This window comes from Dama dama, chromosome X, assembly GCF_033118175.1.
Source record: "Dama dama isolate Ldn47 chromosome X, ASM3311817v1, whole genome shotgun sequence".
Classification (NCBI taxonomy): domain Eukaryota; kingdom Metazoa; phylum Chordata; class Mammalia; order Artiodactyla; family Cervidae; genus Dama; species Dama dama.
This window is the reverse complement of record NC_083714.1, coordinates 141,864,482-141,881,406: the sequence shown is the minus strand read 5'-3', so window position 1 is coordinate 141,881,406 and position 16,925 is coordinate 141,864,482. Positions and strand designations below refer to the sequence as shown.

Here is a 16,925-nt window from a genome sequence, read left to right as displayed (position 1 = left end):
AGTGCCCACCCCAGGTTCTCCGGTCCCCGGAGCCGGGAGGGCGCGTCCGGCACGTTGACCTCGTGGGCGCAGCCCGCTGCGGCCGCCTTTCCCAGGAGGGCTGAAGGGGCCGCGGGCTGCCGGACTCGCAGCCACCCGGGAGCCCGGCGGCGACTCGCAGGGACGCGCTCGATCATCGGGAGCGCGCGCGCTTGGCCGCTCCGAGGTCCGGCGGTGGCGCGGGGCGGGCAGAGGCGGGGCCGAGGGCGGGCCGGCCACAGCCTCCGCCAGTCCCCGCTCCCTCCCCGCCACCCCCGCCGCCGCGCGCCACCTCCCAGCCCCCACCCCCCTCCCCCACCGCGCGCGCTCCGCCCGCCCCGGAGCCTCGCCCTCCGCCACGATGAGCAAATGAGCGCGAGCGAGGGCATGAAATTTAAATTCCATTCAGGGGAGAAAGTGCTGTGCTTCGAGCCTGACCCCACCAAGGCGCGAGTGCTGTACGATGCCAAGGTGCCGCCGCGGAGGGGCAGGGAGGAGGCGCGGGCCGGGAACCCCGGGACGGGAGGCGAACGCGGATGCGGGTGCTGACGGCGCCGCGGAGCTGGGGAAGTGGCGGGGCTCGGCGCTCCTTGCTCGCGGCTCCTCGGCCTGCGCGGCGCCGCACGGGCGGCAGGGGGCGCTCGCGGGGCGCCGCGATGGGGAGTCGGGGCTGGGACGCTTCCGCTTCCGCCCTGGGCCGGGGGCCGCGCCGGCGCTGTAGGAAACCTAGCGCTGGCGGTGTCGCGCTGCAGGAGCCGCGGCGTCGGTTTGTGCACTTGAGGGCGGCGGGGGCTGCGCGTCCAGGAGGCCGCTTGTTCAAGGCCTCTGGAGGTTAACTCTCCCCGTCCTGTGCGGTCTAGGGCCGCTTGGGCTCCCGCGCGACGCCTTAATCGAGCGGCCCCGGTCCTAATCCATAGGTGGCACCGCAGTGCTGGCTGTCAACTGGCGACGCCGTTGCCCTGGGCCGGTTGTGGTGTGGGCTCGGCCCCTCCCGTAGGCCCGGATCCACGCTCCGAGAGCCAGGTTGAGCGGGTGTCCTCCAGGGCCTTGCACCACTTAGGTTTTCAGTCGGCCGTGTCTCGTCCCCTGCCTGTCCGCCTAAGTTTCGGAGGTTGGGAGAAAAATGGAGCCACATCAGCAGCTCCTCTGGTCTAGGTGGCGTGAGAGAGTGGGTCTCGCAGGTGGGGTGTGGGGGCTGGCCCCAGCGCCCCTCCGGGCTTTACGTTTTACTTTGGGGCTCCACCCCCGCTGCCCCTGCCTCGGGTTTGTGTTTGCCGTGCCTCCTCCCTCCTCGCCTTGAGTCTCCCCAAGGGTGACACGCCCCTTCATTTGCCCCCGAATTTCCCCCTGGGGACACCGCTAGGCGGGATGGCAGAATCTGTGAGCCCAACTGGCCCTGGGATCCTGCTGAGCCCAGGAGACTACAACTCCCAGAGGTCTATCGGCAGAGGCTCGCTTGTCAGGCCGGGACTCTCTTAGTTAGTGACAACTCGGCTGACTAATGGCTTCAGAAGCTACACCCGTTCTCACACTCAGAGACCAATCAGGGGGTGGTTGGAGGGATGTTTCCTATTTTGAGGCATCCACTCAGGGGAAAAAATGGAATTGAAAGGAAAAATGTTTCAGCCCAGCTCTCCGTCTAAAAAAGGAGAGAATTCTTTCCTTTCTTTTACAAAAAAGCCCATGATCTAGTTTTCCTAATCCAGCTTCTGATATTCTGTATGTTCTATTGTTTGTGGACGATATTTTCTGATTTCAGATCGTCGATGTTATTGTTGGGAAAGACGAAAAAGGCAGAAAGATCCCAGAATATCTGATCCATTTTAATGGTTGGAACAGAAGGTGAGTGTACTTGTTAAACCGGACTGAAAATTGATCATCTGTGCACAAGAACATTGCAAACTTCTTTGTTAGGTTTTAGAAACACTCCTAGGAAAGTTTCATTTCCTGTTATTGCTTTCTTGTCAAACCTTGCCTACTCTGAAAAATGATTACTTCTGAGTCAACTGTATTTGGAGTCTCTGTGGGTGCTTTTGGAGACTCCCATTGCTTCTGTGTCTGAATGAGTTGTGGTTTCTCTCTTTGTGATTTAAAATATTTAAATAGTTTTCTGAAAGGTAAGTAATTTTGAGACACATCTGTTCCTGTGTGGTGCTTTTAACATTTGTTTCATGTCAAACTAAAATACTGAATTTTACACTCTTTTCCTCTTTTGTTCCTTTAGCTGGGATAGATGGGCAGCAGAGGATCATGTCCTTCGTGACACTGATGAAAATCGGAGATTACAGCGGAAATTGGCCAAAAAAGCTGTAGCTCGCCTGTAAGAATACCAAAAACATGAATTTTGCTCAGTGTGTTATTCTTTTAAGATTTAGAATTTTTGTCAGAGAAGAGTTTAAAAATCTGACAAACGTGGCTTATCAAGTCATGTAACATATTTAAAGTGTAGTAGCAAATAGTGTTTTTATTGTATTCGAAATAACTGCTGTGCTTTCAGAGAGATTATCGTGTAGTATTCTGAAATGGAAGTTACCACTTATGTTTTAAAATATAATTATATCTTTGATACTTAAGAATTATTGTTACTGCATTTTTTTTTGTTTTGTTAACCTCAAGACCCATATCAGTCAACATTTCAGTGGTATTTATCCATTTCAGGAGAAGCACAGGAAGAAAGAGGAAGCGTTGCAGGTTGCCTGGTGTGGACTCTGTCTTAAAAAGCCTCCCTGCTGACGAAAAAGATGAAAACGATGAAAACTGTGAGTGGCTTGACTTATTGTCTCTGGTTAAAAGGAGTTTTACCTAGTTCTTTTATACTGCAGGATTGTGGGGAAAGATTAACTGAAATTGTAGACAAGGGAACATTGTAAGCTCATTTCATAAAACATTTGCCCATTTGTTTTTGATAATTAAAGTAGCAATCAGAAAGTTCCTAATTAGACCTGGTGAGTCTTGCACATGACCCCTGCCTTCTCAGTGTCTTCAGTAACCCCTTAGAGCGCCATTCTCTGTTTTCTTCTTGGTACCTCGCTCCACTTGTGAATGTGACAGGGAACGATAAGATCCTAGGTGACTAAACACTTGCAGATCATTTACTTGTGTGGTTTTTGCACCCCTTGAGGTTGGTATTATATTTTTTCAAAATAAATTTCTATTCTGAAAGGTCCGATATTTGTGTTCGGCATTTAAACTTTATGCTGGACAGTAGTTTATTATTACTAGCAGTAGGACACCCATGCCACCCTGAAGAATTGTGAATGTGAGGGTTAAGGAAGTGAGTAATGCAGGTTTGCCTGCTGTTTTTTGTTTTACCTAGCAATAAGCAGTTCCTCTGACAGTGAAGAAAAGGATGGAGAAATAAGTGAAGAGGGTGATATTGAAGAAAAGACTGAAGTGGTATACAGTTCTTATTGTAAAAACTCTTTGGCGTATATTTTGGTGGTAAAATTTTCTCGTTGGGAAATGTTTTGTAAAAATCCATCTTTTTAACCAAATACGATAAAATTGTACTTCATATACAAGGGGAAAAAACCCTTTTTATTGTAAAACTTCACTGTGGCTTTTTATACCCATGAAATGTTTCCACAAATCATTTCACCTCTTTCTTTCCAATGATATTGTGAACTTTTTATAATGCTGATTGATTTTTAAATGGTGTGTATCAAGAGTTTAGCATCTTCTGTTTGCCTGAATACAAAGTTAACATGAACCCCACTGGTAAAGTTAAATTAGGAAGAAACGAAATAAGCATTTGCAATGTCATTAGTGCCCTAAAACAAGTTAACTTTTGACCTTTAATATACTTCTCATTAGAACACGTGACATCATTATTGGTGTAAATGTCAAGGATTAACTGGTTTGTTTCATTGTAGGCTGTGCTTATGTTAGTCCTTTGGGTGTAGACTCTTGGTTTTAGGTGGTTAAAATGGAATTGTGATATTGCAGAAGGAAGGACCAGAGCTGCACGCAAAAAAGGAAATGGAAGAAAGAACAATAACTATAGAAATCCCTGAAGTTCTGAAGAAGAAGCTTGAGGATGATTGTTACTATATCAACAGGAGGAAACGGGTAAACAAGGAGAATACATAAAACATGGGTTTGTAATAGAGCCATATTCTGCAATCACAGGAAGTTGAGAACCTTGGAGGAATGAAACTCAGGTTCTGTACTGAGTTGGGTTTTAAAGTTCTCCTGATGGAAGTGTACACAGTCTTTTCCAGCCCTGGCTGCCTGTTAGAACCTTCTAGAGAGTTTTGCAGAGTCCTGATGCCTGGGCTTCAAGCTTAAGGTGAAAACTGATCTGTGACGTTTAGGGTGGCAGCTGTGGATATCTTAGAGATCCCCAAATGGTTCTAATGGGTCCCTAAGCTGAGAATCATTGCTTGCATTTATTTTAAAAATTAGTTATTAATTAGCTTTAAATTACTATTATAATCTACATGAGGATATGATCAGTAGAAGAAAAGTCAGAGAGTTTCAAAGCACATTTACCTAAAGAATTATCTTCATACACAATTGACTTTATTTTTGAGTTTCAAAAATGACATACACAAGACCACTGTTTCTTGGAATATATGGTTTATCCAATGGAATGTATACATCAAATATTTATGTTTTTGTTAACAGTTAGTGAAACTTCCATGCCAGACCAACATCATAACTATTTTGGAATCATACGTGAAGCATTTTGCTATCAATGCAGCCTTTTCAGCCAATGAGAGGCCTCGTCACCATCATGCTATGCCACATGCCAACATGAATGTGCATTATATCCCAGCAGAAAAGAAGTAAGTAGGGGAGGGAGTGTTGGTATTTCATGGTTCACTCTGGCTATTAGAGAAGAAATTTCCATTTAGAACAGGTAACACTGTCTCTGTTTCAGTTACTATGAATTCACATACTGTTATACTTAATTCATACAGTAACCAGTTAAGTTTCAAAATACTGTCCTTTTTTTGGAATGTTCAGTAACTCTTTAGGATTGTGATATATGAATCCATTGAGGACATGCACTGCCTCAACACTAGAAGAAGTTTTCAATGATGTAATTTAGGGAGCAAACTCGGTTTTTTTTTTGTTGTTGTTGTTGCTTTGAGAAGTACCAGAATGGGGAATGAGAATTTTGTTGAAACTTGTTTACAAACAGGTCTTTACCCTAATCTGAGTAATTGTCCCCATAGCTTGCCTTGGGAACGTGACCCAGCAGGAGTGGAGTCAGACAAGTAGATTGTTCCAGTTTAAACAGGTGTGTTAGTTCATCATGACCGCCCCCTTCAGCTGCAGGTGACTGGGGTGTGTCTACTTTCCGTAGCACAGACTACTTGGACTCCTTTTGTGGAACTGAGCATATTCACTTGTGTTCAGTGTGTAAGTTAAAATCACTTGCTTACTGCACTCTATATTCTAGGTCTGTGATCCCATTTAATTCTTTATTGTTAGCACCTACAGACTTTGTGTTTTGCACACTTAGGTATAATATATAGTGTTTAAAACTCTTCCTGATTAGAAATGTGCACCTTCATTGTGACATTTTGAAAAGTTCTGTTATTTTATTGCATCTCTAATCTCTTTAATCCTTCCAGCGTTGACCTTTGTAAGGAGATGGTGGATGGATTAAGAATAACCTTTGATTACACTCTCCCATTGGTTTTGCTCTATCCATATGAACAAGTTCAGTATAAAAAGGTGACTTCGTCCAAATTTTTTCTTCCGATTAAGGAAAGTACCACAAACACTAATAGGTAAGTTAGCTTGCAGTTCAACCGTCAGCTATCAGAAATCAAATAGCTAGATCTGTTTTTAAAGATTTCTGTTGGATGCTATGGGGCCAACATGTTTGGAGGAGGGAGTAGATTGCAAACCACTGACGGTCCTGGTGGTTTTCTTTTTTCTTGGGTAAGCTTGAGTCATCATTCACTTTCAAATGTCTCTGGAAGTTTTTACCAAGTGAAGATTTCAATATAGAGAAATTGGCTTTAGTGTAGCCAGTGCCCTTCTTTCCAAAGACAGTGGGGTGAAGAGAGAATGGCCTGAGAAGGTTGGGTGTGGGTTTGATTTTGTGACTTGGTGAGGTGTCATCTGAGTCTCTTGCTTTTCCTCTGAACAATGGAAAGAACATTTGCTCCTGTAGGTGGTTATTAAATGAGGAAGTGCATGAAGGGCAGGCTGCCTTAGGCCTTCAAGTAAAGGTTAGTCTCTTTCCCGCTCTGCTGTGTCACCACTGTCTTCCCTCGGTGACCAAGCATTTCCAAATCTCCATTCTTGGGGTTCAACAAAAGTCCCCCTGCACCTGAGTCCATGCCTATCTGTGTAAGCTACTTCCTTATCTGCCTCAGGCCCATCTTCCCAGGAGAGTGGTCTGTTTTCATGATTTCCACCCCTGCATCTCCTCTTGCCTGTTTCCCATCTATCTTGGTCTCCCGCCTCCCTCTGCTCCCCAAAGTCACTGACAGCTTCCCACTTGCCGCACCAAGCATTGCCCTCCTTTCCCCTCACCCCCTTGCTCCCCTTCCTCCTCAAGTCCTGTCTGGTAACTGTCTGCCTTATGACTATCTCTTCTTTGGCTACCTTCTCTCCCTGTTGGTTCCACCCCATTTGGGTGGCCTGTGTGACTCAGTGGGGACCTATGTTGATGTCCTCACGCCCTTCTCCAAACCTCAAGGTTCCCAGTGTCTAGAGTGGACCGCATGTTTCCACAAAATGTGGCCAAAGTTTGTGGCATTCTAGCCCTATCAGTAGTTACACTGTGATGAGATGATGTTGTATTCTTAGTCTCGCCACCATGGTTTCTCAGCCTTGGCTTGACCGATGTTTTTAACTGCGTCATCGTTGGTGGCAGAGGCCGAACTAGGTGCTGTAGGATGGCGGGCAGCATCCCTGGCCTCCACCCACTGGATGCCAATGGCACTCTGCCAGTTGTAACCATCAAAACTGACTCCAGAAGGTGTCCATGTTCCCTCCAGAGTGGAATCACCCCTGAGTCGCGAACCACTGATATAAAACAAGGACAAAGGGTATCACAGCCTTTAATGCCAGTGTGCCTTGAAGAGTTAAAGGGTGAAAATGGTATAATAATGTTTAGGTACCTTTTAAGAAAGTATTTGTTTTGGCACGTCTGGAAGTGAAAGTTTCTAAGCCTCCTGGAGTGGAGGCTGTGTTTTCTGTCTGAAGAAGGACATTGAGGAACCCCTCCAGGCTTTGCAGAGATTCTGTGGGCCGGGCACGTGTGACACATTCCCCTTCCTTCTGTAGGAACCAGGAAGAGCTCTCTCCAAGCCCACCTTTGCTGAATCCATCCACACCACAGTCCACAGAGAGTCAGCCAAACTCAGGCGAACCAACCACCCCCAAAAGGCGCAAAGGCGAGCCGGAAGCCTTGCAGTCTCTGAGGCGGTCCACGCGCCACTCTGCCAACTGTGACAGGCTGTCTGAGAGCAGCGCCTCGCCCCAGCCCAAGCGCCGGCAGCAGGACACATCTGCCAGCATGCCCAAGCTGTTCCTGCACCTGGAAAAGAGTAGGTTTACTGCCTGCAGGAAGGGCACGCCGGGGAGAGCTGATGCTGACTCTGTGCTGCATGGTCTGGGTCCGGCACTGTGCTCTTGAACCCAGTCCAGCAGGAGATGGGACCCCCCCACCCCCACCCCCGCGCCTTCAGCTCTACAATCAGGATTCCTGGTACTGACCAGTTTAACGCTGGCTCACCCGTCTGTTGGCAGTCCCTCCCTCCAGCCCTGAACTAGTTAACATCCTGTACCTATGGATCTGCCTCTTCTGGGCATGAATTCATCAGTGGAATCATAAAATGTGTGGCCTTTTGTCCGTGGCTCCTTTCACTTAACATACAACGTTTTCAAGTTTCATTATGTTGTACGTAGTTTATCTCAGTGAAGTGTGAAAATGAAAGTGTTAGTCGCCCAGTTGTGTCCAACTCTTTGCGACCCCCTGGATTGTAGCCTGCCAGGCTCCTCTGTCCATGGGAATTCCCGGGCAAGAAAACTGGAGTGGGTTGCCATTCACTTCTCCAAGGCATTGTCCCAACTCAGGGATCTAACCCAGGTCTCCTGCATTGCAGGTGAATTCTGTCTGAGCCTCTAGGGATATCTCCGAACTTGATTCCTCTTCTTTCCTTTTTTCCATCAAATAATATCCCAGGTATTGTCCTTGACAGGGAAGTCTTATTGGTAAAAATTAATAACTTCTCTGCTGTTTGTAAAGGTCTTCCAGCAATGTTTAATTCAGTAGCTGTATGATTAATTAGTGGATAATTAATTAATTAGCAACTAATTAAAGTCTTTTCCTTTTAAAGAGACACCTGTTCATAGCAGATCGTCCTCGCCTGTTCCTCTGACCCCTAGCAAGGAAGGGAGTGCAGTGTTTGCTGGTTTTGAAGGCAGAAGAACTAATGAAATAAATGAGGTAAAGCATTAGTATTTGTTGTTCACCCCCATTGAACCCTTCCTTTTGTGTTTTCTTAAAAAGTCTTACAAGAGGAAATCCCGTTTTCATAGAAGAAACATTATGTTACTCTTGCTGGGAATATTAACAGAATTGTTTGTATGATATGTAACACTGTATTTGTGGTTCCTAAAATGAGGATTATAGCCCTGCACTTCCATTCCTCTTTTATTTCGAAATAGGAATATTGTTATTTTATAGAACATTTGTCAGTACAGTTTTTCTGCAAAAGGCCAGAGAGTAAATATTTCAAACCTTGTGGGCTACATAGTCACTGTCGAGACTCCCCAGCTTCAAAGCAGTCCCAGACACTGTATAAATGAATGAGTGTACTGTGTTCCAATAAAACCATGTTTATGGACACTGACATTTGGATATCAGATAGTTTTTCGTTTATGTGATATTATTCTACTTTTGGTCTTTTCTCAACCATTTAAAAATATAAAGCCCATCTTTAACAGTAGTATTAATAGCCATCCCTTTGAGGGTATGCTGTATGCTAGCATTGTGCCTGGTGCTTGATCTAAATTACCTTAGGTTCTTGAGAATAACCTTGCCACCAGAGTTCCCTTTTACGGATAGGAAAGCTTCAGTTTGAAACTATTTTGAAGGCCAGTTAACTGAGATACATAGTGAGTAGTTCAGGAGATGTCTTAGTCCACTGGGGTATTGTATGAATCTTGCCTAGCAAGTGGGCTTTCCTTGTTTCTGTGCATAGGGGAGGATGGCTTTACAAGACAGAATGTTTGGTGACAGGGGTCAGCAAACTTTTCTTATAAAGGGTCAGATTGTAAATATTTTCAGGGTTGTGCATTAGCTTGTGAAAGTGGTGTGAATAGTTCACAAATGAGTGTGCTGGGTGGCCCCAAAAGTCATTCACGTGTGCTCAGTCTCAGCTCAGTCACTCAGTCGTGTCCGACTCTTTGTGACCCCGTGGACTACAGCGTGCCAGGCTTCCCTGTCCATCACCAACTCCTGGAGCTTACTCAAACTCATGTCCATTGAGTCAGTGATGCCATCCAACCATCTCACCCTCTGTCATTCCCTTCTCCTGCCGCCTTCAATTTTTGTAGCATCAGGGTCTTTTCCAATGAGTCAGTTCTTGGCATCAGGTGGCCAAAGTATTGGAGCTTCAGCATCAGTCCCTCCAATGAATATTCATGTATGCTAGTAATCAAATTTCATGTGATTTTTATATGTCTTGAAGTAGTATTCATTTAATTAAAAAAAACATTTAAAAACAGTTGTTTTTAGCATGAGGGGGGGGTTGCTTTGGCTCAAGGGTTATAAGTTGACTGACCTCTGCTAGAAAACCCAGTTTGTGTTCCAGTGATGTTGAGGGAAGGTTAGGAAATTCCCAGTGTAAGCAGTCCCTAATTTTCCTTTTTTCCAGCCTAGAAAGCCCTGCAGGTGTTTTTATTCAAGAAGAATCCTGTTTCTTACAGCGGTCCCCAACCTCCGGGATCTTAGGCCGGATGAGCTGAGCTGGAGCTGATGTAATAATAGAAATACAGCGCACAATAGATCTAATGCACTTGAATCATCCCCAAACTGTCCCCCGCCCCGGGTCCGTGGAAAAATTGTTTTCCACAAAACTGGTGCCTGGTGCCAAAAAGTTGGGGACCCCTGGAAGACATCTGAATATTGAGGCACAGCTATTCCCACTCTGGTCACTGGTGCAATGCCGCCATCTAGTGGTGATAGTTATAGCTACAAGCTCTAGAGAAAAAGTGGTTGGAGTTGGACAGGCTCTCATGATGAGACCTTGAGTGCATTCCGTCTGCATAAAGCCTCCGTGGCAGCATGTTTTCCCCAGGGCCCTGCATCCTGATCACCTGAGACTCACTCTCCCAACGCCGTTTGCTGCCCAGCCGCACCAGGGAGGGTCTGGACTGGCGTAGTCCTGGTTGCGATCACAGGCGGTTCCTGTGCACACCCCAGTTGAGACTTCCTCCACTGGAAGCCTGTTATTTCCCCCCGTAATGCATCTTTGAGAGAGCTGATTGACTACACTGAGCGGCAGAATCGAGGGAGGGAAGTAGCCAGGCTCGCTGACTAACCACAGGATCTGCTTTTGCACATGAGTGTGCCCTTCACGCCTCCAGTGACGGTGGATGCCCCCGTGTTCACTTTGACTGTCACTGTCAGAACAGTTCCTGCGCTGTAGCTGTGTGCATGGCGGAGTCCGGTGCTAGGGGTGGTAGAAAGGGGTGGGAACTTACTCCTGCCCTGGGGCTTGTATACCGCACAGGCGTGGGGCTGGTGAGGCCTGGGCCTTCGGCATGGAGACGGATGGAACCATGGTGGTGCTTGTTAATTTCTAAAATTTCATTTGATTAAATTGACTACATCAGCCTTTCTGGGCTCATTTTGGCATCCTTCTGCTTTGTTTTATAGAGGGCTTCCTTTGACCCAACTATTTCCAGATTAAACTTGGCAGATCCAAAAAGCAAAGCAGCAACTAGGTAGAATAGACCTATAATTTGCTGAAATATGTCTCTGGAAGCTCATCAGAGAGTTTTGAAATTCAACTGTTACTTTAACAAAAGCCCCAAATTCACCCACACTTCTGGAATTCAAAGTGAAGGAAAAGCATTCAGTTGCCAGGGCTGAAGTCTATTTTCACTTTATTCAGTGGGTGAAATTAGTTTCCAGAGTGACTGTAACATAGCAGAAACTTCGAGAATCTTGACACAGTGGTAGCATTTTTCTCAAAACATCTTTTATTGCTTCATGTCTAAAACAGCAGAATTTCCAATAAAGCAGAAGGGGCTGAATGACAAAACAGTTACAGCTAATTTACAGGTAGAAGCTATTGAAAATTAGAAAATCGAATATTTCCCCAATTTTAAGTCCTCCTTCCTTGTTTATTTTTATGAGTTTGTGTTTATTTGATACAGTGGCATATTTTTTTCATCTGCACACAGTCTGTCATAATTTTAGGTGATTAGAACTGTCTCCGTGTTGCCAAGGAAGAGTAGATGGCCTTAGAACCTCCACATTGCTTTCTTGTCATTGTTCTGTTCCCTCTTTGGTTTCTTCCCATTTTCTGGTCCAGCTGTGAGGCAGCTCCAGAGGTGCCAAATGGATGGGAAGCTCCAGGGTAGAAATGAGACCCTTGATGAGCTGTGTCTTTCTGCCGGCCTGGGAATGTCCAAGTGTGTGTATTTCTGCTGGAGTTCCAAATGTACAGGTCTGTGGGTAATGGGGTGTGAAGATATAACAGCAAAACATTCACTGTGCTTTTCCCAGGTCCTCTCCTGGAAACTTGTACCCGATAGTTACCCTCCAGGTGACCAACCACCTCCTCCCTCTTACATTTATGGAGCACAACACTTGCTGCGTTTGTTTGGTAAGAAATCCTGGTCTCTGCTTTCTTCTTACCTTTTTTATTTTCCACTTTAATTTTAACACCTGTAGGCTTAGGTACATCTTGTGGTAATTTGGGGGTCTAAGAAAAGTAATTGAATGTTGATCTCTTAAAAACAATGAATCTTAAATTTCATATAAATTGTGTTTGTAATATTTGTACTTACTACTCTGGGTTCAGTAAGAGTTTTGGTTTTGTTTGGCAGCATAGATGTTAATTTCAGTTTGAATAACGTCACGGGGACCCAGAGGATCCCTGAGTGTGTCCTTCTGATCACCAGATTCTGCCGATTGTAAATGATTTTGCTTTTCTTTTTAATGCAGTGAAACTTCCAGAAATCCTTGGAAAGATGTCCTTTTCTGAGAAGAATCTGAAGGCTTTACTGAAGCACTTTGATCTCTTTCTGAGGTATTGTTATTACTTTATCAAAACTTACTCTGCCACCGTGTATATGGCTTTCCTGAACTTGTCTTCAGCAGATGTATAAGCTAGCTCTGGTATTTTGAATGGTAGCAGTGTTACCTAACTGTGGTTGGTTCTAATAGTAATTGTAATATGGGGAGTTGGAGCTATTTCATTTTTTCATAGTTTATCTGGTTTCTAAGCAAAGGGTTTGGAGGTAAAATTTTTTTGTGTCACCGGAAGAATCCAGTTGGATAGCCATGTGAGTAGAAAATTAATTTTCTAAAGAAGTGATTGAGATTGATAACTACTTAATTTTATGTATTTTATTCAGGAGTACCTTAAGCATGTGACTTTTCTTTGTTCCATGTACATACATTTGTAGGTCTGGTTTTGATGTCTACTTTGGAGTTAAGAGAAATGGTGAATAGTCTGTGCTGACAGTTTGTGAATTTGGAGAAAGGTAGTGTTTCCTTCACCTGACAGGGCCATTTGGTTACATGGTTGGGTCATTCGCCCTGAGGCTGTGCCCTCCGCTTACCTGGGGCCGTAGACCCCAGCCTCCTTTACGCCTGTGGCCCAGTTCTCACACCTAGATGTCTATTGACTGGTTTCTCCTGGTGTTCCAGGCTGGTTGCCACTCTCCCTCACCCAGTGTGTCCCATCTACCTGACCTTGTTTCTTCTTTCTCTTCAAGAGGATACTTTTTCCTTGTATTTAGGTCCCAACCTGCAAGAGCTAGCCAAGTAGGATTTACTGGAGTGGAGAACACTCCAGCCAGAGAAATGAGTCTTAGAGTTTGTAAAAGATACTTCCGTCTGGGTATTTCAAATAATGCATCAAATGAGTGGAATTCAACTTTAAAACATTTTATTAGAAACAAGTTTCAAAAATGCCCTAATCTCCTTCAGCCTTCCCCTCAAACAAACCTACAGCTCTGTTTTGTAGAAACATTTTGTTACACCAAAATGAAATAATGCCAAATGAGACAGCCACTAGTTAGCACAGGTGAGCCTTCTAATTCTGATATATGCCCAAAGCAAAATAGAAATTAGGGTTTTAGGAAGTTACTTACAAAGATTTACAAATAAAATAGTACAGCTGACCCTTGAACAACATGGGTTTGAACTGCACAAATCCATTTATACGTGGATTTTTTAAAATAGTAAATACTTAGCACTACATGATCCATGTGGCAGGTTGCATCTGCGAATTTGGAGGAATAGTGAATACGGAGGGCCCAACTAATAAAATCCTTATACAAGGATTTTCAACTCTGTAGAAGGTTGGCACCCCATCCCCCATACTGTTTGGCTGTAATGGGTTATGAAAATGTATCCAAACATGTCAACTATAGAATCAGTGGATCAAGAGTTGCTATAAAAAAGGTACAATCAAAGAAGAAAGAGTTACCTCAAATGAATTTGACTTGGTTTTTACTGAAGAAGGTATTGCAGAGGTTTATCCTTACCTTTTAAGGAATTAGGACAGTTGGGAGGAGGCCAGGGAAACAAACAGGAAGCTAGTTACTTAGCATACTAGTTAATATGGCCCGTGTGAGCCTGTTTTAGCCCTTCATGGTGAAATATTTGATACTTCAGAGTCAAGATAGTGTCTGTGTTGCAGATTCTTCAGTGCCTGGCTATATTTCAACATCAATCCATAGTTAGGCATAAATCAGTCTTAAGTTTTTAGTACTAAGCTGGAACTTGCAGCATCTTTTGGCAACGGCAAAGTAGAACTCAGAATGCTCTTTACTGATTAAACCATTCAGTTCTGTTTTAACTTAGCCTGTGTAAGTACTGTGCATTTCTCAGGTGACATTTATTGAGTTAATAATTTATATTTTATAGTTTGTTTTTTAGAACAGGAAAATGTAGAAATACTCGGAGGCCTTTTTGAATGGAAGTGTTTAGATAATCAAGACTGCCACCTAGTGGAGTTTAGAAGCTATAGAAATAGAAATTTGTACACTTGCTAGTGAAAGGATTCCAATGAAATAGTCATTAACATAGAAGCTGGGTATGTGCAGTGAACATAATCAGTATATAGAAATCAAGATTATATATTTTTTTCTACCTAATACAAAAAGAGTGAAATGTTGCAGTTGTGGAAATTCCTGTTTTGCTTCCTGGTATTTAGTCTTTACTGTGGTGATCATAGGGGCTATTTTTTTTTTCCAGGTTTTTAGCAGAGTACCATGATGACTTCTTCCCAGAGTCTGCCTATGTTGCTGCCTGTGAGGCGCACTACAGCACGAAGAATCCCAGGGCGATTTATTAAGGTTTCGATGGTCCTAGAAGAACAGCTTCTCTATCTAGTTCTCGGTTCCCAGTAAAGAACTAGGGAGTCAGTGGGCCTTCTTTATGCAGAAAGCAAATGTGACACCCACCCTGGGGGGCTTTGGCAGAGGTGGGCCCATTCGTTTGAGTTGCTTACCTATTGTAGTTATTTCTGTTAAGGGTTACTTCCTCGGTGCCTCGATGGCCTACAACATCTAACCCTTGCCACCGTACACATGGTTTGTGTTGGCAGGAAAACAGCGGCTGTGTTAACAATTAATTGTTCATGAACATGTGCTTAGATTGGGCTGTTTCAGTAGACGGAGGTACTTGTTAGCAGTAACCACGTCTTTTAGTTATTTGTTAGCATTGAACAAAATTGTTTTGCAAACTGTTTTCATTCTTGTGATAAGGTTGAGCAACTCTGTCCCACAAATTCTAGTTTTGCTTGGAAACTGCAAAGTAGTCCCCGAATATTTTAGAGGGAGTCGATATTGACGGCAAAAGAAAATTTGCAGCTATACATTTGCTTGTTACAGTTCCTTTTCTATAAAACCTTATTTTTGGTGATTTAAATAAAGCATTGCCTGAATGTTTGAGATTTTTATAGCTACACTTGGTTGTGTAATATTATGGTTCCTTTTCTGTAAAATGTTATTTTTGGCCATTTCAAATAAATCATTTCCCATCTTACTGGAAAGAACCAGGAGAGAGTTTTTACTCTGGTCTTGTCCTTTTCTCTTTATTTGTTGTGGAAAACAGTAACGTAACTTTGATTCCTAAATTTTGTGTTTTATTTTGCTTTCCCTTTGTGCCTTTTTTGTTAAGGACTTTGTTTTCCTTCCCTTTCTTTGATTTTCCTACCTTGGCTGCTTAACTGGAAGGTGCTTCCTGGAATTTGGTACAGCCCGTCACTGTCTTTTTGTCTGACTCTGGGCTGGTTTGGGGCCAACATGTTTATTGTCTTCCATCATTACATAAAATCTAGCAAGGTGATGTTAAGGGGCTTGATATCCATTGGGAAAAGGGGTTTCAATAGATTAAGATTAAAAGCAGTAACTTGGGGAAGTCATGTTTACAACCCAATGAAATTAGACTCTTCAACACACCAGTTAAATCTTTTTTTTTTTCCTTTCTTTCTTTGTTAGTAATTGGAGAGACACTTTTTTTAAGCTTCTGCTTCTCTTATGCTTAAACCAGATTCCTCCAGATGTTCATTTGGGACAAAGCCTTAGTGCATTTTTAAGCTGATTGAATTATGTTGTGTCTACTTACTTAGTTTCAATAAAAACAATGCTATTTTCTGTGTCTCTCTTTCCTGGAATACATCTTCTAAACTCAAAGTGAATTTGTAAATGACCATTTCTTTGCTTCAGCTTTCCCTCTGATTGGTGTAAATAGTGGGACCAGTAAGCAGAATTTATGTCCCCAGTGAATATCTTCAACACATGGGATGACATGCTTACCCAGATCTACTCCTTTGGCATGTAGACTGGTGCATCCAATAGGGGCCCGGCCCAGATCACCTTGCTGTGGTCGGAAATGTTGCCAATGTACCTCTGGCATTGAAAGCATATGTATTATATCTGTCCTCGCACACCAACAAATACAATTACAATAAATGAGTGAATAAGCAAGAGTTCATGTGTTGAACAGTCCGATTGTGGTCTCAGGGGATGGTGGATATTTCTGAGGACCAAAGGAAAAGCAATGAAGGGTCTGCTTCCGAAAAAGAGGATTGGGGCATGTTTGCTGGGGGACTTACAGGGTAAACCTTTCTTTCATCACCATAAGTGACCGTGGCCAAAATGTCAACCATTCACTTATAGCTTGAGGAGATAGATGTGTGCTTTTGACCTTTTTGTGGAGGTAGATTGCCAGGCTGGGACTGACCTCCAGTTAGGCAGGGAGAGAGCAAGGATCCCCCAAGAGTTGGTAACACCAGGTTCGTATGTTCTTTCACTCATCAAAAGGGGTCTAGCAGGAGGCAGACGCAAATGACCACATATGATTCCATTTGTGACGTGTCCAGAGGAGGCAACCTATAGAAACAGTAGACTAGTGGTTGTCAGAGGATGGGGAAAAGAGGGAATTGGAACTGACTGCTAGTAGGGCTGAAGTCTCTTCAGGGTGATGGAAATTTCTGGAATTAAGACAGTCGTGATCATTGTCCCACTCTGTGAGTTTACTAAAAAACACTGAATTTTATATTTTTTAATGGTGAGTGTTATGGCATGTGAATTACATCTCAGTTAAAGTGTAGAGATCTAGGGATTGGCTATGCCTAAAACTCAAGAAAAATATTCCACGGAAATCCATTTTTGAGAGCCAAATGGCTGGCTATTTGATCTAATCACTCACATGTCTTCTTTCATGCATCATTGCCCAAGGCGGGCGA

General features: G+C 43.9%; 1 protein-coding gene across 4 annotated transcripts; it reads left to right on the top strand.

Moving 5' to 3' along the window:
* Nucleotides 1–337: 337 nt before the first annotated feature.
* Nucleotides 338–15,220, top strand: MSL3 (MSL complex subunit 3). Of its 4 annotated transcripts, XM_061137953.1 has the most exons (13): nucleotides 338–489; nucleotides 1,778–1,860; nucleotides 2,243–2,338; nucleotides 2,677–2,777; nucleotides 3,335–3,414; nucleotides 3,964–4,086; nucleotides 4,645–4,805; nucleotides 5,601–5,759; nucleotides 7,270–7,532; nucleotides 8,325–8,434; nucleotides 11,726–11,825; nucleotides 12,167–12,251; nucleotides 14,429–15,220. In XM_061137953.1, exons 1-13 carry the CDS (start codon nucleotides 388–390, stop codon nucleotides 14,526–14,528), a joined length of 1,563 nt encoding a protein of 520 aa, XP_060993936.1. In that variant the 5' UTR covers nucleotides 338–387; the 3' UTR covers nucleotides 14,529–15,220. The 4 variants fall into 4 exon arrangements, with proteins under 4 accessions (XP_060993936.1, XP_060993937.1, XP_060993939.1 ...); XM_061137954.1 differs by lacking the exon at nucleotides 5,601–5,759; XM_061137956.1 differs by lacking the exons at nucleotides 338–489; nucleotides 3,335–3,414 and adding an exon at nucleotides 714–784.
* Nucleotides 15,221–16,925: the final 1,705 nt, after the last annotated feature.